Raw genomic sequence first — 24,077 nt, 5'->3', positions numbered from 1 at the left:
TAGCTCTCTCTGTCTCTCTCTCTCTTTTTTTAAGCAGCATTTTTTGAGATATAATTCATAAACCATTCAAACCAATCCTTTTGAACTGTACATTTCAGTGGTTTTTATTACTTTCATGGAGATATGCAAACATCATCACTGTGTAATTTTAGAATGTTTTCATCACCCCCAAACAAAACAGTCATTCCGACATCACTGGACAACCACTAATCTACTTTCTTTCTTTATGGGCTTGTCTATTCTGGATGTTTTATATAAATGAAACAATACAATATGTGGCCTTTGTGTTTAGTTTTTTTGTGCCTGATTTTCTTTCCAAGTTCATTCATATTATAATGTGTTTTGGGACTTCATTCCCTTCTATTGCTGAATAACATTTAATTGTATTGATATACTTAAGTTTAGTTATCCATTCATGAATTGATAATTCTGCTATGAACATTTGTCTACAAGGTTTTATATGAGCATATGTTTTCATTTCTCTAGTGTATACCTAGGAGTGGAATTGCTGGGTCATATGGGCACTCCATGTTTAACATTTTGAGGAACTACCAAACTGTTTTCCAAAGTGGCTACACTATTTTACAATCCTATCAATAATATATTAGGGTTCCAATTATTGTCACATCCTTTCCAACACTTGTTATTGCATGTTTTTAATTTTAGCCACCCTAGTTGGTGTGAAGTAGTATTTTATGGTTGTTTTAACTTGTATTTCCCTAATGACTAATGTTGTTGAACATCTTTTCTTGTACTCATTGTCCATTTATATGTCTTCTTTCTAGAAATGTCTATTCCAGTCCATTAAAAAATGTGGGTTATGTGTTTTTTTTAACTGCTGAGTTGCAAGAGTTCTTTGTATATTCTGGGTATTAGCCCCTTAGTAGATGTATGATTTGCAAATATTTTCTCCCATGCTGTGGACCACCTTTTTCATGTTCTTGCTATCTTGACAATAATGTCATCCAATCTATGAACATGGATGTCTTCCCATTTATTTAGGTCTTCCACAATGTATTACAGTGACATTCTCTAGTTTTCAGTTTACAAATCTAATACTTCTTCTGTTAAATTGATTCATAGTAGTTTATACCTTCTGATCCTGCTATGAGTGCAATTGTCTTCTTAACTTTATTTTAGATTGTCCATTGCTAGTGTACAGAAACACAAGTGATTTTTCAAAGTATTTAGCTTGTATCATGCAACTTTTCAGAATTTAGCTATTTGAAGAGTTTTAAAAATAGATTCATTAAGATTTCTACATACAAGTTCATGTTGTCTTGTGAATAGAGATAGCTGTATTTGTTCCTTTCCAAGTGGAATGCCCTTTGTTTGTTTTCTTGCCTAATTGCTCTGGCTAGAAGTGCAGTGTTGACTAGAAGTGGTGAGAAAAGATATCCTCGTCTTGTTCTGGGTCTTGGAGGGAAAGCATTCAGTCTTTCAGCATTAAGTATGATGTTGGCTGTAGGTTTTCACAGAAATCTTTTCTCAGGCGGAGGAAATTCCCTTCTGGTCCGAGTTGGTTGGATGTTACTAGCTCTTGTTTGCTTGCAGGGGAAATCACAGAAAGAGCAGTTTTGCTTCCTCTCCAAGAGGGTACCATTGTGCTGCTAAGCATGTGATGATACCATTCCAGTAGCAAGCATAAACTTCCTTTGAGGTTTGTGTTCAAACAAATTTCTTGAGTTGAAGCTCAAATTCTTGGGGCTTTCCAATCGAGTGGAGGCTCTTTGTTATTGTAATTCAAACTCATGCCTTCAAGGCTGTCCCCAGGTTCACCCCACCTTCTGCCAAATAAAAGCCGCTCATTTTCTCTTGAGGTCAGAGAGAATGTGACAAGGCTGGTTTGTAACATTTCCAACTTTAAGCTCCATATCGTCTCTCGAAAAGTAAAGGAATTTTCCTAGAACCTGTGTCACAACTAAGCACCTATTACGTGCTCAGATCTTTGCTGACTGCTGAGAATATGATAACAGATGTACTCGTTAGCCTCCTATATGCAATAATAGCTAATATTTGTACATTTTCTATGTTTCAAGCAGTGTTTCAAACATACTTGCTTAATATGCATTCTTACCAGTTCGTCTTCACATCAGCTCCGTGTTGTAAGAACTCACGTTATTTTTGTTAATAACCCATAGCCTTGGGAAAGTCTATGAGTCGACTGAGATTTGGGTGAGCACTATGGAAAGAGGAGGACTTCAGAGCTGAAAAATGGCATGAGGAGTTGTGTGGAAATTAGCTCGAACTTGGAGACGGGGAGGCGGCTGGTGGGACAGGATCCTGGCTCCCCCCACTTAACGCGGAGCAGCTCCCAATTTAGATGTTACTATTCATTTTGAGATTTTATTTGAAAATAAGGTTTTTATGCTTAAAAATGTTACAAAGGACTACATTCACCCAAGAGTTCTGCTTTATCGATGCAGAAACATGGGCTTGAAGTGACCCAGGTAGTAGTTAGTGATGAGGGAGCACGAGGCTGGCTGAAGACAAAGCAAAAGCTGGAGCCTTGTACCCCCACCCCCCATCCGCTTCCCCTCTGTCATATGTGTAGCATCCCTCAGGCAGCCCTGACTGCCATGAACAATAAGCAAATAGTTAACTTGCAGAGCTCACAATCCGGCTAGACAGGAGTCTCCCTTGGCTTAGAAATGTCCTAAATCTCACTAACAAAGATGATTGATAGCAGGATTGTGACACCCCACCAAAAAGTCTCCCAACTATCTTAATGTTAATGGCTGGTCTAAAGACAACATTGATCCAGCGGCAAGGGCAAGGCCTCCGGCAGGCCTGGGACATCCTGGCACCTTTAGCATATGAAAGCCCTCTTTAGCATATGAAAGCTCCGTAGAAACCCCCCTTTTCCTTCACCTCCCCCCAACCGCAGGGTACATAACCTGCCATCCCTCACAACCCAGGGTAGCAGCTCTTCCTGCCCACGGGTCCTGTCCCCGTGTTTTAATAAACCATCATTTTGCACCAAAGATGTCTCAAGAATTCTTTCTTGGTTATCGGCTCCGGACCTCAGCCCACCGAACCTCACCTAGGTTCTAGAACTTTATCAGTTAGTAAGAGAGCAAGGGTTGAAGTTTGGTTGAAGTTCATTTGAAGTTCCAATTCAAAGTTCTTGACACCAAGTACTTCCTTCAACAAACGTTTATTGTCTGCCTGTTATATCCCAGGAAAGATGCAAAGCGCTGTGGAGTACAAGGATGACTGGTCCCTGAGTTCAAAGAGATCCCAAGGGACAGAGAGGCCTCAAAAGGGATTTATCAGCAATAAGGGAGCAGAGCTGAAGAGTCCATTGGTCTGTATAGGAGAGGCAAAATCACGGAGGGTTTTGCAGAGGAATGACCCCTGACCTGAATTTTCATGAATATGTTGGAGTTTGCCAGGGAGATTTGGTGGAGAAGGGCATTCTAGACCAAAGCAACAATCTATATTAAAGAATGGATGTGCGAGAGGGCATACCTTAATCGAGGAACAGCAAATCTTTCTCTAGTTAAACAAACTTAACATTTACTAAACATTCTTCTGTGCTGGGCATTGAGCTAGGCAATTTGCCCAGATTATTCCAGGTAATTCTCTTAGGAATCCTATGAGCTGGATACAGATGAGAAAACAGAGTCTTAGGGTGGAGAAGCAGTTCGCCAAAGGTAATGTAAGGTCTCACAGTTAAACAGTAGTAGAGCTGGGATCTGACTCCGGGGAACTTAATTTTGGATTTAGAATCCTATTTGCCTTGCCAAGGACTTTGGATTTTATGCTTTAGGTCAGTGGTTCTCAAACTTGCAGCAGAAACACATGGCGGGGGGGCTGTTAACACAGAGTGGTGGCTCTACCCACTGCAACCCCCTGAATTTCTGATTAGGTAGACGTGAGGTAGGACCTAAGGATTTGCACCTTTCCAGGTGACCCCGGCTCTGCTGGCCCAGGGATCGCACTTGGAGAACTGCTGCAGATTTTGAGATTGGGAGGAAAATCAGCAGATCTGCATTTTATGCCAGCTTCTCTGGGCACTAAATGGGAATGAATTAAAAGAGGCTTGATTAATGACCACAACTTGGGTCACCTGGTTGGTACAGTGGGTTAAGCGGCAGACTCTAGGCTTCAGCTCACGTGGTGATCTCAGGGTCAAAAGCTACCTGCGGCTTTGCACTCAGCATGGAGCCCGCTTGAGATTCTCTCCTTCTCCCTCTGCTCCTCCTGCTCATGCTCTCTTTTTCAAACAAATAAATAAATCTTATATATAAAAAAAGAGAGGTCTCAAAGAAAGGGTGTTTGGAGGGGACAGAAGATGCAAACAGGTAGAACCATTTGCATGAGACAAACTGCCCATGTGTGTCCCAAAGAATGAAGATGAGGGGAGCATCTAAAATATTCACATGGGAAGACCATTTAGATATTAGTAACGCTCAGCCAGCTCTGAGAAAGGATGGTAATAGCTGGAATCAATATCTAGAACCCATAGACTTGGTGTCTGATGATAAGGAACAAGCGACGGAGGGATTGCAGGAGGTTTTCATGAGAAGGAGTGAACTTGGGAGGTGAGCCCCTTGCCTGGGCAGCTGCATTCTGCATGTGTAGAGTCGAGGCCCTCATGTGGTGTAACAGAGGGAAGTCATGCGAGGGTGGGAGAGGGAATGAAGCTGGCTTAGGTGACCCGGGTTCTAGATCTGTCTTGGAGATGTCCCTTAATTTTGGATCTTCCATTTCTTCATCTGCAAGTGGAACGGGCAGCAGCTTTGCAGCCTGCTGGGGTGAGAGATGGGAAGGCAAAGGATGAGCCTTTAGCTCGGGGGTGGACGTCTTTTCTGCAGTTGCACACGCGGCCATACGTGCAGCGTGTTCCACAGCGCTCCGTACAGAGCCGACACGCCCACAGAACCTCGCTCGAGCTCCTGCACACGCAGGGGAGCCATTTCGCCCACCTGTTACGTCCTTCCTCCACGTACCTGGAAATTGAGCATGCGGCTTTGAGAGTAGCTGAGAACAAGTAGACAAACTGACTTCTACGTTTTAAAGTGTTTGTATTATGAGCTAGAGCTAGCAACGGACTGGAGTGTTCCTGGCAGCAGTTCCTTTTGAATCTCAGCCATGAATGCGTGTATCTTCAGTATTTCAAGTCCAAGGTAACTTGAATGCAACTGCCTTAGGTGATTTTTTACAATTAGGGACAAAGGTGTTAAAGCTATTAGCCATATCCCTTCATTTGAACTAATTCTGGAGTGTTAGCAAGCGGGTGCGTATCTCCACGTCTGTTTTCTAATCCAGTTAGCACCGAAGGAGTGACTTTCCTGAGCGCTCTGTGTACCTGGTCATCACCATCCAATTCCAGCTTAATTCGCTCGGGAGTCACACTTCACACCTTCCTGCGCCTTGTTCCTTGAACCCAGTTCATTGACGGGTCTTTCCCTAATTCTCCCAGTGTTCTCCGTCCCCATTGCTACGACCTGGCTTGGTGCCAGTTGTCACTAGCTCTGTCACTCCCACCTGATTGATGGGATCTGCCCTTGACTCCCTCCACTTCCTGTCTACATTGTACAGAGATTTGTCCTTCAAATCTGGGTAAATCACCTTCATAAGCCCTTCTATGGTTTTCCATTGCTCGTAGGGCCAGGCAATAACACCCCACATGACAGATGAAGCCCCACCGAGCTGGCCCCTGCTAACCCCTTGGTCCTTGCGCGCTACCCTCACTTGTGTTTTGCAGCTCTAGTCGACCAGCTGTCTTTCCGTATCATGGGTGCGCTGGCCCTCCACCCTATACAGAAGCTTTGCTCATGCTGTATGCTCTGTCTAGTATCTTCTCCTCTCTTACCTCATTGGTCCCACTTACCCTGCACATCTCCACCCCACTGATACCCCACAAAGTCTTCCATGAGCCTCCTAACTAGATCAATGCAAAATTGTATGCTCTCATAGCCAAATTTACCTCTGCATTTCTACAGGTAGCCAGGTGCAACTTTGCTTTTATTTCTGTGTCTGTTTGATTGATTTTAGGGGGCTCAGGGGGCAATGCTTGGTTCAGCTCCCCATATACCCCTAGTGCTCAGAACAGTGCTTGGCATGCCGTGGAAACTAATGAATATTTGTGCAATGAATGAAGATTCTTAGAGGAAAGAGATTGTTCTGGTGTGTGTGCAGTGGAGGGGGGGGGCATATGCTTAGATTCCATTGGAAATAAGTATCATGCAGAGAGATTTACTATATAAATTGTGGTCATTGAAAGATGTGCCAGTGTTGATTTCAGCTTTCAATGGTGTAATAACTAATAACATAAGTCCTTTTCGCATTTGAATAGATGTATATTATTTCTCCACTGAAGAACCCCCTGGGGCCATAGATTACCCATAAAACCTTGCATCAGTGGTTTAGAATCTTAAGTGGTGTCTGCTTTGTACACATCTGCTGTCCCGACTTGTGGGAGCAATTGTGCGCGCTCGCTCCTCCATTAGCCACCATAATTTTTTGCTCAATTTAGATTGGTAAACCCCTTTCGCAAAGACTGCTATCCTGTTTTTCTCCTGAATTTTCTAACAGCCGGCAACCACAGCAGAATTTAAAAGCAAGACTCAGCTCAGAGAGTTTTAAATTAAAATAGGGAGAAGACACGTGGCTGCTCTTTTCGTACTTTCTGAGCATATGTTCTGTATTTATGCCAAGAGATACCGCTGAAAAATCAGGTGGTTAGTAACTGCCCAACACCGACCTCTAAGGGAATTCCAGGAATAGGGTCAAGCTGCAGTCAAGATGCCATGATGCAGTTAATTCTGCATCACGAGAAAGTGGATGTCGATAAAGGCTGAATCAGTTCATGAACATTCCGTAATTACCGCAGGAGGTTAGAATGACAACCTTCAATTATGTATCTTTCGAATCTCACTACGAACCTCAAGCCCTCTTACCTTCATCAGGGCTCTGGAACAAGGATTCACAGAACCATTTCATGAAAGATAGACTGTGCGTTAGTTAGTATAAATGCAACTACTGTATCGCGATCAGGCAACACACACACTGCGGCTTTGTGCCACCAGCAAAGTAAATAAAATTCTGTTCTGCTGCTTACAGTTTGGAGATGATTCCCATGGAGGAACAGCCATGGTGTGTCATGAAGAACTCTCGACTTTTATGTCCACTTAATAGGGAATGAATGCTTTTCATCATGTATGAAAATTACATTAGGAAGGAGACCAAGCAATTCAACACACAGGACATAAACCTATTAACGCAGAATAATTTATTACAATGCTCTGGGCTCTCAATGTGTTTCTGACATCCCTTGTGTCAGAAAAACCTACTGCAAAGTTCTTGTCTGACCTCTAGAATCCTCATTTCTTTGCCTTGCCCCCTACACCCATAGGGGTGACTCCAAATCTTGGGGAGCAGGCCACAAATCCTGGCCTGATTCTAATGCCCAATAAAGCTCGAGAACCACAGAGTGATTACTAAGGCCTGAGTCTGTAGCAAGATTTGTTATAGTTCTGGGTTTTGTTTTTTTTTTTTCTGCCAGGGGGCAGTGTTCTCTGACATATGGCTGGATTGATAAACCATTCTGGAAGTTAATTTGAGTCTTTCTTTTACACTTCCTTGTTTACTGACCCAGCCCCGGGGGGCGTTATTCCAGAATCTGAAAACTACCAGATTAGGTAGACTTTCTTGATTGGGTTGTGTTAACAGAAGGTTTGGGACCACATTGCAGTCACTTGGTTGAGTTTCTAGACCTACGGTATGCTTTTCCAGATTTTTTTGGTTTTCTGTTTTTGATAATGAAAGGTAATTGTATTTTGTAGTCGATTGTAGTCGATTGTAATTGTATTTGTAGCCTGAGGTGGGGACTTCGGTCATCCCCCGAGAGGTAATTCATCATGATGTCTTGTAATAAAATTCTGTTTAACTCTGTATGGTTAGATGGGGTGTGTGTGTGTGTGTGTGTGTGTGTGCGCGCGCGCGTGCGCATGCACACATGCACATGTGAATATGTGTGTTTTAATGGGTTCCGTGTGCACAATGACCTGAAGACAAAACTCCTTGACAGAACGGTTGATGGAAATAATGCCTGAGCTCAGTCCTCTTAGATAATTGGTAACAAGTGCTGTACAGAAGCCAATTATGGATCGACTATTACACTTAAGGCTTTTTTCTCTGCACAGCTTCACTGTATGTCAAAAAAAAAAATTAATGGACGATGCTCAGCTTCTGAGTCTTTTTTTCCCCCCTCAAGAGGAGGCTTCATTATCCTCAAGCTGGGTTTCTATAATCAAATGTCAGACAGAATCTGAAGTTGTTGGCAAGGGCCAGAGAGGTTGGAGAGAAGGGGAAGCAGGGTTTTAGGGGAACATTCAGAACACCATTGGCATACAATACGAGGCAATCCCAGGTTTGCCTTGAGCTTTTCCTTTTCGGTGTATCATTTTCTGCTGTAAAAAGCAAGGCTGCACCTTGAACTCGAACCTGAGGAGTAGAGGACTCTTACAGGGGTCGAACATCGTTCCTAAGCCTTGCTCAATACCCGACTCCAAATCATTTCAGTATGGCACCGAAAATAAAGCAAGGGACTTCTGGAGAAAAATCCACAAGCCTGCCCTCTCTGTGAGAGTACAAAGCTGAACGGATTCTAAAAAGGCAACTTGAAGTTTGGCAGTGTGTTTTCCTTTTCTCAATTAGCTGTTACTGAATTCTAGAATATATAATGAAACCCAGGCCGACTGTGCAACCCGCTGTAAACAAGGTCTTGCTTTTGTGCTCTCGTGTTTGATTTGAGCAGAGCTACTGCCCGGTTCACAATCTGTTGCATGCTAAGTGCTGTATTTGTTAATGTACACACATGCCCTCAGCCGAGATTGATGGTCCCCCCGCCCCGCCCCCCCGGGCGCAAGGGAAACTGAAGGCAAGCCTTCTTCCCTCCTCTGAATCCTAAAAGCAGACAATATTTAAATAACTTTCAGATTTAGAGACCTTGATTTCTTTCAGAAGCCTTCTGGTTGCCAAATGCTTCCTAAAGAAACTTAACATTTTAACATTGACAACGGCCTTAGAGGACAGCATTGGGGGGGGCGGCGGCGGCTAGAGGACAGCACAACTGGGGAATAATCAGGGAAACAATTTTTAAAGCTAACTTCTTGCTGTCATTGGGATTTCCTTCCTAAATTCAATTACTAATAAAGCTTCCCCATCCAGCGCCCCTTCCCCTTCGTCCTCCCCTTCTCTCCCCTCCCCCTCCAAATATAAACCAAGCTGACAGTATTTTTTCAGGAAGAAGAGACAGGCTGAAGTTATTTTGTCCTTCCTCACAGAGCAGAAGGACTCTCTGCTGCTTAGCTGGCATTCCCAGCATTTTGATAAAAGTTACTTCTTTAAACGCTAACAATACCACGAGGAAAAATAATGCTATCTCTGGTGTTTAGTTACAATCTTGGGAGATTTTATCGTGAGAAATATTTGAGTAGTCGGGAGTAGCCGAGCATGTGGCAGTAGGGACAGGGTCATTTAAACTGCCAGAGAAAAATAAATAAATGGGAAAGACAGGGAAAGTTGTTAGGTTCATAAATTATAAAACTTTCCGTGTGTGTGTGTGTGTGTGTGTGTGTGTCTGTGTGTGTGTGTGTGTGTGTGTGTTTAAATACAGCCGTGAGGTTGACTACATTGAATAATGACATTGTAAACCTTAAAAGCTTAAAGCTGGTGGAAACCCTTTTGCAGCTCTGTTTCATTTTGATCGGATCAAATACATTTGGTTTCTTTTTTAAAAACCATGTTTTTGTGAGGGAAGGAAAATGAACATGCACTGTTATTAACCACAGCAACATAAGAAACCCTCATGTTACCAGAGGAAACCACATGAAAGTGTGTGTGTGTGTGTTAGGGGCGGGACTGATAAGGGGGTGGGGAGAAGGAGAGGGATGTTTCCAGCCTCTCGGGCTCAGAGCTGCCATTTGTGAACCAATCGTGATGAAATCTAGCTCCGGGCAAATCAGAGGCGGCTGTCAACCTCCCAGGTGGGATTACTTGTAGTTAATAGACTGGACTCAGAGCCCCAAAAAGCAGTGCATTCAGTGTAGGCAAAAGAGAACAGCGCACTGCAGAAGGCTTTCCAAGAACCCTCGGCCATGGCCAGGAGAAGCCCGGGCCAGCCCTATCAGGTAGGAGAGATTACGGCATCGCTGGGGAAGGACTGGAGGGGAGAACTGGTTCCTGATTTGGGATTTTTTTTCTTTTTGTTTTAAAACTGAAGACGGCGCTTTGTGGTGCATTTCGGAAGGCATAGGGTAGGGTGGTGATGTTGAAGTCCTTCCGGTTGCCTTCCTGACATCTGACTCCTTGGTTTGACACCTCAATCTCCTTATTCCTTTAGGTCATATCCCTGTTCACTTTTGCTGTCGGAGTCAATATCTGCTTAGGATTCACAGCTCATCGAATAAAGAGGGCAGAAGGTTGGGATGAAGGCCCTCCTACAGGTAAGTGTGGCCACTGCTCGTGCTGTCAGTCCTTTTAAAATACTAGGCACTGGGTAGTCCTTGTCAGCTCCTAATGAAATGCATCTTTAAGCTAACCTTGCAGTGTAACTAATTGAGTCCCAGATTTCTTCGGAGTAAAAAGAGCTCTGTGTTTAATTCAGGTGAGAGAATGTGGTTTTGATGACAAGAACATGTAGGCTCGCTCCGTGATAACTGGCTATTTCAATCTTTGTACTCTGAAACTCACACATTTTAAGATAAAATTAAAACTCTCGTTAGCAGACAAGGCTGAGAGAGAAGTGGTGGGAACAGGTGCTGGTTTAATACTGGAGAGACATGACTTTGATTTATTGTCACGTGGCATAGAATGTAGAATTTGTCTCCAGAAACTTCTGATCTACCAAAAAAAAATTTATAAAGGGGGTGTCAGTGAGCAAAAAAGCAGTGAACTGTCTTCCTGAGACTTCAGAATTTAGGACTATGAGATTATGATTTACCTAGAATAGGAAAAATATAAGAGAGAGGAGATGCTTTGAAGAGCTCCCAGGATTGACTTGCACCCAGCTTTCTCTTTTGGCATAACGGCAGGTAAGTTTTAATAGTGTACCTTGACTTAACTAATAGAACCAAAGTGAAAGAGTTTCCTTTTACAATACACTGTGCCATAAGCAGTGTGGGAATTCTTATAAAGGAGCTCCTTGTGCAGACCGAGGGGGCTTAACTGACCAGGTCTTAAGTAATGAGTTGGTTAATTTCCTGGAAATTGGAGCTGCTGATGGTTTTATAAATAAAAATTACATATTAAGTAATGGGTACTCTAGGGGGCAATATTTTCTTGACTTTTTCTGACATCTCAGCATGTTTGTCTACCTTTCTGCGGATTTTGGATTTCTCCGTATTTTTTGACCTGACTGATCTCAAAGACGATCACCTGTCTCTACTGAGCCAGCATGAACTTTTATTAACCAAGTCATGATATATATATACATATATCATATATGGAATATATATATATGGAATACTAGGTCATCCTCACCTCAAGTAAGTTGCTTTTTGAGTCATGCCAGAAGATTGAAAGAATAATATGGGGAGTAGTTTAGTGAGTCCAAGTGGGGTGTGGTTGGGGTGCAAAGTGAGAAAATAGATCATAAAAATTGCACCCCAGGGAGCCAAATGGGCAAAATGAGTTGTCTTCTGTTGGGGAGAAAGAGGAGAGATCACTGGGCTGGAGAATCCTGTTTTTATTGGTAACAAATGCTGTCTTCAAAGACCTATTTTTCTTGTTCTAGACAAGTATAACTCCCATTAGCACTGACTGTAACTGCGCAGACTGACAGGAGGATTGGAGCCTTAGTGTTATCCTGTGGGCAAACGAGCCCCTTGAGAGCCCACTGCTGGTTCTTTCTAGAAGGAACCTCTTTTCTGCCTTAGAGTCCTATATTACTTCAGCCAAAACCAAGAGGGGACAAGCTGTTTTCTTAATGAATGTGTAAAATGAAGTAACTCATTATTTTCATAGTTGATTTTTTGGGGCAAACAGTCATGAGGTCCTGGACTGACCACTCGGATCCTTAGAATCTGCTGTGTGGCCTTGGGCAAGTCACTTGGGATGTCTGTGTCCTTAGCTGTATAACGAGACGCAGGCCTAGATGATTTCTAATTTTCCTTCTGGATTAAAAAAAAAAATAGCTCATGATTCTATCCATTCTGTTTCATTGATCCTTGAATTTGGATGCGCTCTACTGGAGAACTTGGAAAGTATAGAACAGATTTATTAATCCTGAAATATTTTTTATGCATAATTATCTCCATACATTATAAGAAGCAGCTCTAAGAACTACTGAGTCTATGTTACGTCTGTAAAAATAATGTAATTTATATTGTAATGTGTACATCTAAGTGAATTTAAATGTAGCACAGCATATTTTCTCCTTGAATTATTTAATTAAATTGTGGATTATTTAATTTATGGTATCTTCTAAAATAATCTTAGTGGAAATCCTACTTCTTTGAATCTTAGTGGGGATACGATGACGTTTATGTCTGAGTTTTAGGATTTTGGTATGCCTGCACGCTTCTTATTTTTAATTTATCTGTTTGCGTAATTTACCAGGGTTTGGGGCACTAATGGTTGATTTCTCCTGAATAAAGCCCAGAGATGTACTTTGGAAACCAGGATGAGTGCATCATGCAGAAAGTTTAATCAGGTTCATCTTTTTAAATGTTCTATGTGCCCTGAAAGGGCCTCCCTCAGAGAATGTATGAGGCCAGTTGCTCTGTAAGCAAGACCTTCACATCAGAAAACCCTGGGCAAACTTTTATATGTGTATTAGGACAAGATACTAAAAAGGAAAGGCAGCCATGCCAATTTTCAGCAATGCTTTCACATTCCAGAGAAATCCGGAGAAGCTCAGAGCTCCAAGACTGTGTGACCAAATGGAACTCCAAGGGTATTAATTTATGGCTGGCTTCAGACTGTCCAGAGTAAGAGCTCCCATTCAAAAGCACGCACCTTCTTGTTTGGTAAACGTAGTTTCTCAGAGTCCTCAGGATTAGGTGAGAAAGTTCTACCCATGGGGCAGACCCTCACTGCTGTACTCTGGACTGGGATGTTAGTTTCAAGGCTGTGGCTGTGCAAACAGACTGTTATAATTAACTAACTAGCACACTTGTTGGCTGGTTTATTGTTAGGGCCTAGTGACCCACCGGAAGTAATGCTAGAATGGGATTTCTTCTACCAGATGGTAAGAGATCCACGGATTTCTTAGGAGATATGAAACGAGCAGAGCTAAGTATAATTCTCTTGGGTAAATATAATGGGCAATCAGGGGCACGGGATGGATGGAGTATGTTTTCAAAGAGAATGTAAATAGGAAGTGCACATCCGTTTGACATCTTTGTTGCATATGTCTGGGGGGTAGCCAGCTTGATTTACCTTTAAGGTTGTGAGGGAATTGGTATGCATACAGGTGTGTGTGTGTGTGTGTGTGTGTGTCTGTACTCAAAGACATATGTGTATGCGTATGTTTGTAGTGCGGAGTGGAGGCGATTTCACTGAAATCTGTGATGGATTCCCTTTCAGTCTCCGGATGGAAATGGGCTATCCTCTGAAATTCAAGCCACTTAATACTTTCGAGGCCCAGGAAAGTTTGTGAGCTTGTGAGTGACTGGCAAAGAGAGACTCGAAAGCCCCACCCAAGTCGTCATCATTTTTAGTGACTCCAGAGCTTAAAAGTGTGTGAGTGTGAATGAAATTCGTGGGCAGATAGACAAGGAGGAGTGTCTCTCACAGCTTTATGAGGAAAGTGAGTCTTTGTGAATCGCAGAGAAGACAACCAGGGTAAGAGGGACGAGAAGGTTCGTGTTCATCCGATAAGTCTGAGAATTGCCTTCTACAATAAAAAAACTGTCTCGATGGTGGCAGAGCAGCATGTAGGAAGCTGCAAAGCAGACAGATACAACAGCCGTGATTCTGGAAGGAAGACCCTGTCATGACTTAAGATCAGGTTTTGGGACTTGATGTTAAATAAAATGTGGAGTCAGGGGTGTTTGTTTATTGAGAGAGAGACAGAGAAAGGCAAGGAGGGGAGGGACAGTGGAAGAGGGAGAGAGAGAATCTTAAGCAAACTCTGTACCCAGGATGGAGCCTGACGCAGGGCTTGATCTCACAACAGTGAGATCATGACCTAAGCCGAGATCAAGAGTCGGTCGCTTAACAGACTGAGCCACCCAGGCACCTCGAGTCATGGGGTGATTTAAGTAAATGGAATAAAACTTTGCAGAGTAGAGTCTAAAGAGGGCACAGGTCATTCAGGGCTTTGTTAAATGAAGCTCTGGAATAGGGGTTTTTCATTTATCTTAAAACTACACAGAATTCTCTATCTTGTCGGTATACCCAGAAATCTTAGTCCCCCATAGTTACCACACAGATTCTCAAACCAAAAACCTTTCCCAATCATGTCTTCATCAGAGTCATAGACTGTGTACAGAATTTGGAAAAATCCTTTGTGAACAAAAACAGTGCGATAGTTGTATTCAGATGATCTAAAATTTTAACCAGGCCCTTTTTTAGCTCAGATTAGCCTGAGGGTTCGGATTTTCCAATCAGGAAAACAGGCATAAGGTTACCTTTTTATCAGAAAAGGTTTTTGAAAACAAAATGCCATATTAGGGGTGATGAGAATATAAGGTGTTAAGTGTATGATGATACATTTAATTTATCTTCACTTATGTTTGAAGGCCAGTGTCTAACCTTTTACCTTTTCAAGTCGCTGGTACCTGTGATTTTGACAACAATATTTCCTTGTTTGGGGGCAGATTTGCAAACCATTCAGACATACTCTACTGACTACCATCCTAAATGCTACCCGGGGGGTTCAAAAGTTGAGCTAAAGTTTTTAATCTATTTTATTTACGTCACATAAATCAGTTTTCTTCTAGTATATGAGAACTTTCTACATGAGAATGATATGTTAATAAATTCTTTAAAAGTGCAGGTGTCTGAAAACTTCCCAGGTAGGCCCATTTACTGAAAAAGTTGTCCGTGATAGCTGGTCCAGAATCTGACAAGGAGGAGAGAAGAGTGGTGTCACCAGAGTGGGCATCTATAGGAACTGATGTCTTTAGGAAGCAGAGATGCTGACATGGAGACTTGTCTGTAAGGGCTACTCCCTGTGGGATAAGGTCAGTCGTATCAGGAACACATGGCCACGGTGGTATGAGAGAGTATGACCAGAAAGGATGAATCATATACTCCAGAAGAGGCATAAGAGAACATGAAATGCTAGAGTTGGTCAGCATCTTGAATGTCATCCATGTTGACAGCCTCCTTTCCCTGTGGTTTCTACTTCAGACATGGCAGGCAGACAGAGGAGAACCAGTTCTGTGTCAGTGCCCTTAAACAGGAGGCCACATAACCACAGCCCACAGCCCCTTGTAAGGCTTCCCTCTCACTTTCAGGAAGCACTTGGGCTGAAGACCTCAGAGAACGGGAGGAAGAGACAGGGCGCCATCTCTCAGACCCTGGACACACGGCCACCGCACAAAACTTGAAGAAAGAGTCTTCCAGCTTTAGGAAATGAAAGGTTTTCAAACTTCAGTACTGCTTCCCTCACTGATCAACCTCCAGATATGAAAATTTCCATTTTGCCGAGGGATTTAGAGGATTGATGGGGATTAGAGGATGATAGGATTGGGCGTCTGGGATGAACTCATGGGTAGGTCACCACTCTTGTCATGGATTACGTCCTTTCCCAATGGCCTGTTAAATTATCGGTAGTTTTTCCCCATATAAATGGCACCAGAAGTCTATGACACTGCCTCTGTGTGGTAAGATGCCTATGTATGGTTAAGATGGAACATTGTGTGTTTTTTTTTTAAAGATTTTATTTATTTGACAGACAGAGATCACAAGCAGGCAGAGAGGCAGGCAGAGAGAGAGAGGAGGAAGCAGGCTCCCCACGGAGCAGAGAGCCCGATGCAGGGCTCGATCCCAGGACCCTGGGATCATGACCTGAGTCAAAGGCAGAGGCTTTAACCCACTGAGCCACCCAGGCACCCCCATTGTATTTTTTGTTTTACCCGTTTAGAAAGACTTCATTTATTTATTTATTTAGAGAGTGGGGGGAGGGGGGAGGGGTAGAGGGAAGAGGGAGACCGAGAATCTCAAACAGACTCTTGCTGACTGTGGAGCCCAGTGTGGAACCCAATGACCCCAAGGTCATGACCTGAGTTGAAAACAAGAGTCAGATGTTCAACTGACTGAGCCACCCAGGCGTCCCAATGGAATGTTTTAGAAATAAGATTTTACTTACCTAAATGAAAACAATTTCACCTGGGTCTATCAGAATTATGAATTTGAGCATAATAAATCACATTTTTACATTGGTGGTATTTAAATCACAAAACGCTTCTGTGAAAAATAAGGAGCATGTAACACTTTTATGCCTCTCATATATGTACATATATACCTGTTTTAAAATTTGAAGTCCCTATTTTAAGAAAAGGGTCTGTAGAGACTGTAAGAGTTATTTTTTAAGATTCTGGAACTGAGTTACAACTTTAAGCAAAATAGCATTATTTAAATATGTAATGAGGAAGGCAGCGATAGAATTTGAATCTCACAAAAGCACTGGCAGATGTCTCGTAGGAAATTCTAAACCTTCATACTTTTCCCACATTTTCGACTTGATCCTTTCTAGGTGTTTGTTTTTGTCATTTGTCTTCCTTGTTGGTTCTGAACTTTTATGGGCGTCTCCGTAATTATGAGGCACCACAAGTCCTCATCAAACTGATCCTGCAGTTTTTATCACCCCATTCAGTAAGTTATAGAACCTGAGCGCTCAGATCGATGTACTCCTGGTTTAGGTCACGTAAAGGAAAGCTTTACAGATTTTAGAATTTAGACATATAATAAGTCAGAGAATATTTCTGTATGGAACCAGGTTTAACATTTTCCAATAAAAAGCCAAGACCTAATACCTTAGGCTGGTGTGGGGCGGAGGGAAAGACATGAGACACGGGTATGGAATGAAAAAGCCAGAAACAAGAGTATGGGGGTCAGAGCTTGTTAGGAAGATGGTGGGGATGGGATAGGCCCTGGAAAGGCAAAGTGAATGTGGCTCTACTCTACCACCTGACTTGACTCACAGAGGTGCAGAAGTTCAAATTCTTCAGATTATTGGACTGGAAGGACTACATGGATCAATTCATCTTTGCATATCTCCGGCTGCCATTGTCAGCAGAGTCCAAGCCAGCCAAGAACGAATTTGGCCTGTGTGTCCCCAGTCCGTCCCGGCCCCCGAACTTAGCCTTACTTGCAAGCTGTTGGTAAACCTTGAGTCCAACACTTTTTACCATCTGTGTGTTTGCGTGATGAACACATGAGCAACACTTCCTTCACAAAGCTGTCTTCCGTTTAAGGCTTGGCAAAGATGATCATTAGGGGGAAGCAACTGAGAGAGAGTCAATGATTTTCAAGAACAAAGTGGGGGATACAGTCAGGATAATCAATGCGGTAGGGATGCAGTAAAAATCACGTGACTGACATGGATGGAGAAAGGCTTAAAATGGCTAAAATTCCACACAGATGTTTTAAAAGTAAAGAGAGAAATAGGGAAGAGGTCGTGATGCAGGAAAAGCAAAGGGCATGCCCAGAGGAATATTTCAAATGCCAGGTGGACGCCATAAAGAAGAGAAGACAGGACGAGTCAGCAACCACGAACCATGTGCCTTTGGACCTCGTAGCATCATCTCAGCGATAAGCCTCGCTGAGCGTATTTGTGTATGCAGCTCACGGGAGTGAATTCTGCTCAGAATTTATTAAATGGCCACAGGGTCTGTCTAAGCGGTACCCCTAAATAAAAGAATAATTCAATTATAAGCGCTTTTCCTATCTTTGTTTTTATTATAGGACTTTCTCTATTTTTACTTTTTGCACATCTCAACCTCTCCTCCCCCTGCAGTTCCTTATGGCCCAGCATGCACTGTTGCTAGGTTGGCCAAAGTCAATAGAAAAATGTGGTTTTTGAACCAGAGGTACGGCACTGCATTGGAAACCCGACATTATTTCCTAAACTGAGCTGGTGCGGTTTGTATGTGTTTCAACATCCCAGAATCAACCATGCACAAGTGTTTCACATCTCATGGTCTAGTGAATCTGTTTGCTTTACTTGAACTGATCTGATGCCATAAAGGCTATGATGGGGTGACTCTGACTTTTAAAAGGACAAAGGACTGAGGGATGGACGGGATGTTCAGATGAATGGCTTCAGCGAACCTGGAAATGTTATTTAACTTCTGTTCTCCGCCTGCTTCTTCTGTTTGCTTGTTTTCAAAAGTAATACATGCCAATTGTAAAAAAATGAAAAATTCATACACAGAAAAAAGGAAGTAAGAGTATACATAGCATGTCATCAATAACAATTAAGCTATTTCTATATAGTATATATTATATAATATATACTTTATACATAAATATGTACACAGAGTTATAAATATATATGTTATATGTATAAGAGGGATAGAAATAAGCAAACAAACAAAAGAATTGATAAAATCCTAGAAGTTTCAAACTACAGAAAGGAAAAGAAAAATCCCTCTGCTTCTCTTGTTCTCAGTCATTTTGCTCAAATATAATTCCTGTAAAGAGTTTCTTATGCGGGGGTGAGAGGAAGGTTATTGACACCTGTACCTTTCCTCAATGCCTCTGCCCCCCCTTCTCTGGCTCTGTTTTTATTTTTATATTTATTTATATCCTTATCGCTCTCTTTACCTCTATTTATGACCCAGAATATGATGTTTAATACTATCATACTGTTCTGCTGCTTTGCTCTTAAAAAAAACACATTAATATAATTTTATAGATCTTTCCATAGTACCCTACACAGCTCTAACTCATTCTTTTTAAGGGCTGGGCAATATTCCATTAATGGATACGGTGATTCTTTTATATGTATCTTGGTAAACTTGTACAAATATACATGAGAGGTGAATTCCTAGTAATGGAATTTCTGGGTGAAAGATTCATATGCATTACCAAAATGTGTTCTGTTTTACAAAAAATTTCATTCCTAGCAACAGGTAGGACACTGCTTATGCTTTCCATTCATCAGAAATTAATTATTTTGTAAGCTATGATGACAACAGAATTGCATTTTTTCCAGTCGGCCAGTTATTCCAGCACTACTTACTAATTAATCCTTCTTTTACCTCCTGATTAATGCCTCTTTCTTTCTCCAATTGCTTTAATCATAAATAAATTCTCATATATTTGACTCTATTTCCCATTCCCACTTTCAGCATTGATCTACTTATTTCCTGTTCTAATTATTTAACTCCAGAATATACTTTACTATCTAGTCTTCACCAAATTACTCTTACTTTCAAGTGCTTTTCATTTCATTTATTCATTTTTTTATAAATTTTTAATATCCTCTCCAGTTAAAAAACTCCTCTTTATATTTTTATTGTGGTTGCATTGAACCTTTAGGTTCATTTAGGAAAAACTGATATTTTTATAATATTATTTTTATCTCTAAGATGGTATATCTTTCCATTTAATGAAATCTTTTGAAATACCTTCTTGTAGAGTTTTAATGTGTTCTTCAGGTACGTCCTACACGTCTGATGAAATTTATACCTAATATCATATCTTTTAAGAACTATGAGGAATGGAACTTCCATTGAATTTTTGAACTTATATAATACAAACATGTAGAATTTTTGTCTCACCTATTTTTTCCCTAAAATTTTAGTTGATCCTGAGATTTCTAGATATATAGTCATATCATAGAAAATAAAAAGGATTTATTTTTGACAAGCTGAGATTATGGTGTTCATGTTTGTGTAACCCCAGTTATGAGTATAGATGTATTTAATGGCTGGAAGAGGTCTTACAAGTCTTCTATTTCAGTTCCGTATGTTCAGACTGTTCTCGGATCATTTAGGCTCAAATCTCCTTACAAAAAGTTACAGCTTTTCAAAGAGGGACATGAACTCTTGTTTCTAAATGTGTACATCAATGTTCTCTTCTCTGTTGGCATCGTTAACATCCGCAGAGACACTAACCCTCCCAGATTTGTAGTAATAATAATTGTAAACAGTAAAATAAAACCATCGGCCAACATTCATTGCACTTACTGTGTTTGACAGACTGCTAAGTGTTCTGCTTGGATTGTTTCCTTGAATTCTCATTATAATCTCCAGTTACTTTTGTTAATCCCCCCACTTTGCAGATGAGGAAACTGGCAGGAGGTTTGGCGACCTGCCAGGGGTCCACAGTGACCTGCCCAGGGTTCACAGCTAGAAGGTGATGGTGCCAGGCTGCTCAGCTAGAGCCTGACTGTGTCACCATGCTGTGCTCCTTCCCACGGCCCCTTCTCCATGATGACAGGACCCATTTCCCAATCCCATCGCCGTTGCCTCTTATATCTTGCAGTGTTGTCTGACTCCCCCTGGACCAACACTTCTGGATCATGCAAGGGCAGATGCTTTGAACTTCAAGAAGTTGGGCCCCCTGACTGTCGTTGTGATAACCTATGTAAGAGCTACAGCAGTTGCTGCCATGACTTCGATGAGCTTTGTCTGAAGACAGGTGGGTAAATTTTGGGTCCTCTGGAGACTTGGTTGGAGAGCTTAAATGCCCTCACTGTTATTCTCCCCGGCATTTGCACCTTGCTTTAGTCAAACCAAACTGTGTGCGTTAGTTTTGTTTCTTGGATGATTATTGATTGTGACTGTTGTTTGCATACCAAGTCCACTCAAAGAACGTTCTTTGCAACCGCGGTCATTATTTACTGATTTTGGAAATATTTATGGCCAGGCTTTTTTTCCCCCCAATCTTCATCATCTGTCTCTTGCTATCAATTCCCACATTCACTGCTAGGGTACATGGACTGAAACTAACAGCATTCTTATTTTTAATTTTCTGTTTTAATTTTAATTTTTTAAATTTTTGCTTCCCTGCTCAGTATACAACATTTGCGTTATTTCGTCTTATCATGTAGTAACTATTGGCCTGCTCTGATGTAATTCCCCATTCTCTGTGCAGGTGGAAAGTTGTTATGGAGTTCTACTTGGGGTCTCATGCTCAGGGTAGCTCCGAAATAGTCCTCTCAGTCATCCTGGCCTTTCTTGCCATGTCTGCTCTACTGGAACCATCAGTAGAATATATGGACTTCAGAATGAATACACTTGAGTTGAGAAGAAGCGGTTTGGAGACATTTGCCACCCCACCTGCTCTGTTTCCAAAGCCCAACACTTTAAGTAGGACCCGGGAGAAACCTTGCAGGCTATCCGGCACGCCTCTGGGCAGCACTGTATGTAAACTCTGAAAAGATGACTGTCAACAGTGCTAAGATCTCTAGACACAGCTTCCTTGATAAGTTATGACTTGGTTTTGGACTTTTATGATTTAAATGATTCTTTCAAAAATCTGACTCATATTATCATTGATATTAGCCTCATATTTCTAATGATATCATTAGAAACAGACACGTTATTCTCCTTTACTGAAGAAATAGCCCTTGATTTATATAAAAACCGATGCCAACTCCCTTACCAGTTCTGGTTTGTTTGCTTTTCCCCCACCAAACAAGAAGAGTTTTATTAGGCTGTATTCTGTATAATACATTTTCCAAACATGTAGCCATTTTTTTCTTGTTACTTTTCTTTGGAACTTCTCCCAGGTTCCTTAGCCGTGGGTCTGCAAACTTAAATGCTGAGAACCTTGTAAACTGAACATATGGATGGAACAGATGTTCTAGTAGAGCCCTTTGGCTCCGAAACATTATTTCAAACCAGCAGCCTATGATTGCTTGGCACTGGGGACCTAACCGATGTTCGTTTCCTTTGCACCACGAGCATCTGGCCTCTGACATGGCCTCTGAGGTCCAGATTCCTGATCTTAGAGCTCCTTGCAAAGTTGAGTGGATGTCCCCACTCTACCTTTGCTCTTTCCGAATGTCGTTCATGCCTCTCTTTCCAGATGTAATAAATACAGATGATAACAACATTTTTGAAGTAGTTTATTTTCCTGTGTACCAAGATAACATATGCCAAATGTCAAAGAATCAAATATCAAACAATAACAGAAGGTTGAAGGAAAAAATAAAAGTCCCTGAGATCCTACAGGCCTCAGAGATGGCCTACAGGCCACTTTCCAGAGATAAGCACAATGTTTCAGTGTAGACCTTGACTACTATGAGTGTGTGTGTACATGTATTTATATGAGTGTATATATGTATATGTTTGGAAGGGGATGTGTCTATACTCATATATCTCTTTACACACTGTCTTTTTGAATGTCTAAATAGTATTCCATTGAACAGATGCAACCTGCTTTTTGAGTAACTGATCATTATTTAGATTTCCCCAGTTGTTGGTATTATGAAGAATGTATCAATGAATGTGGTTCATGATTATTTGAATTTTGTTTTCCTTAAGACAAATTCCTAGGAGTGGGATTTTGAAGCAAAGTGTACATTTTAAAAATATAAATATATGATACACAATTAACACTTCTCAAAGTTTATATTCCTCTCAAAAGGCACAAGAACCTTTCAGCACTCCCTTTTCAACACATTCTCACTTTTAAAATACATATTTTCACTAAAAAATTGCTTTTTCTGATCTAATAGGTAACTTTCTTATTATTCCATAAGGTTAATTTTTTTTTCTGTTTATTTCCATGTTTGTTTTCAAAATTATACAGCTGACTGACTTCTACCTTGCTTGTGGTTCACTCTGAACCCTGGCTTTTAAAAATTCCATTTTTACACAAAGCCAGTAGTTCATCAATAAGTTCAGCTTGTTAATAGTGATTTTTTTAATAAACAAAGGGATTTTCTTATGAAACTAGAGCAGCAATAAAAGTATATGTGTTATATGAATTATCCTTGAATTGGGGAAAAAAATCAGTCTAAGTATCCTTGGAAATTTGCTAACCATTGAGAATAGCAGGTCCTGGATAAAGGAATTTTAAGCATTTCATCTGCTTGGGAAGTGAAGGCAGAGGAAGAGGGGATATCAAAAAATCAGAGAAAATTTGGATATAAATGTAATTCTAAAAGAAGGGAAATTAAACAATAGTTGTATGGTTTTCTAGCATGGCAACTAGTACTTCTTTATTCATTTATTCATTTAGCAAAGTGTCTATTGGTAGAATATTACTAAGTAGCAACATAGCTTCCTAAAACCACTGCCTTCCACTTACAACATAAAATAAGGGGTGAAGACCTCAAGTGTCCTTAGCTCAGAGAGGGTTTTCTTGACCAATCTATGTCAAGTAGCATCCCTTTTCCACTCTGTAACTCTCTATCAGTACCATCGTATTATTTCCTTCATAGCACTTGACATGAGCTGAAATTATCTTGTTTCTCCTGGTCTGCTTGCCTATGGTCTGTCTTTCCCAATTGGAATAGAAGCTCCACGAAGATGTCTTGTCTTGTCTTTCTTGTTCTTCATGACCCACACCCCCAGCACCTGGAACATGGAAAACATAATAGAAATATGTATTGAATAAATGACTTTATTATGAAGTTTCTTAGTACATCAACCCCGAATTTAAAGAGTTGTGTTTTATTTTCATGATAATTTGCAAGTAGATGGAATGCATGTTCAGGGAACACCTAGCATGTGTGGAGCACAGTCTCAGATATTGGAGACATAACGGTGAAGAGAGATGTGTTTTTCTTTTCCCCCCCTACTATGGAGCTTCCAGTCTAGTAGATGAAAATGCAAGCAAAAAAATATAGCACTCTCTTTTATTTTTTTTTTAAAGATTTTATTTATTTATTTGACAAACAGAGATCACAAGTAGGCAGAGAGACAGGCAAAGAGAGAGGGGGGAAACAGGCCCCCTGCTGAGCAGAGAGCCTGATGCGGGGCTCGATCCCAGAACCCTGGGACCATGACCCGAGCCAAAGGCAAAGGCTTTAACCCACTGAGCCACCGAGGTGCCCCTAGCACTCTCTTTTATTTTTATTTTTCCCAGTGGGTTCCCACCTACCCCCCCCCCCCCACTGAGGGATGTGGGGCACACGCACACGCATGACCCGACGGGGCCGCCAGGTAGCCCCCTCCCGATGGCCGCGCAAAGACTGTGGCGTGGTGCAGCAACCC

The 24,077-nt window shown here is 41.5% G+C and overlaps 1 protein-coding gene across 7 annotated transcripts in view; it reads left to right on the top strand.

The window, feature by feature from the left end:
• Positions 1 to 24,077, top strand: part of ENPP2 (ectonucleotide pyrophosphatase/phosphodiesterase 2) — a 106,844-nt gene that overhangs the window by 17,589 nt on the left and 65,178 nt on the right. For 6 of the 7 annotated variants that reach the window (XM_004743486.3, XM_004743485.3, XM_004743491.3 and 3 more), the window contains exons 2-3: positions 10,355 to 10,457; positions 20,395 to 20,550. In XM_004743486.3, coding sequence (XP_004743543.1) covers positions 10,355 to 10,457; positions 20,395 to 20,550 — 259 coding nt within the window. Of the gene's footprint in view, positions 1 to 9,915; positions 10,143 to 10,354; positions 10,458 to 20,394; positions 20,551 to 24,077 lie in introns of those variants that run through there. The other variant, XM_004743490.3, reaches the window with a different exon arrangement.

This window comes from Mustela putorius, unplaced genomic scaffold (genome assembly GCF_011764305.1).
Source record: "Mustela putorius furo isolate JIRA1106 unplaced genomic scaffold, ASM1176430v1.1 tig00000228_pilon_pilon_pilon, whole genome shotgun sequence".
In the NCBI taxonomy this organism is placed as follows: domain Eukaryota; kingdom Metazoa; phylum Chordata; class Mammalia; order Carnivora; family Mustelidae; genus Mustela; species Mustela putorius.
Note: the sequence above shows the minus strand (reverse complement) of the source record. Positions and strands in the feature narration are given on the sequence as shown.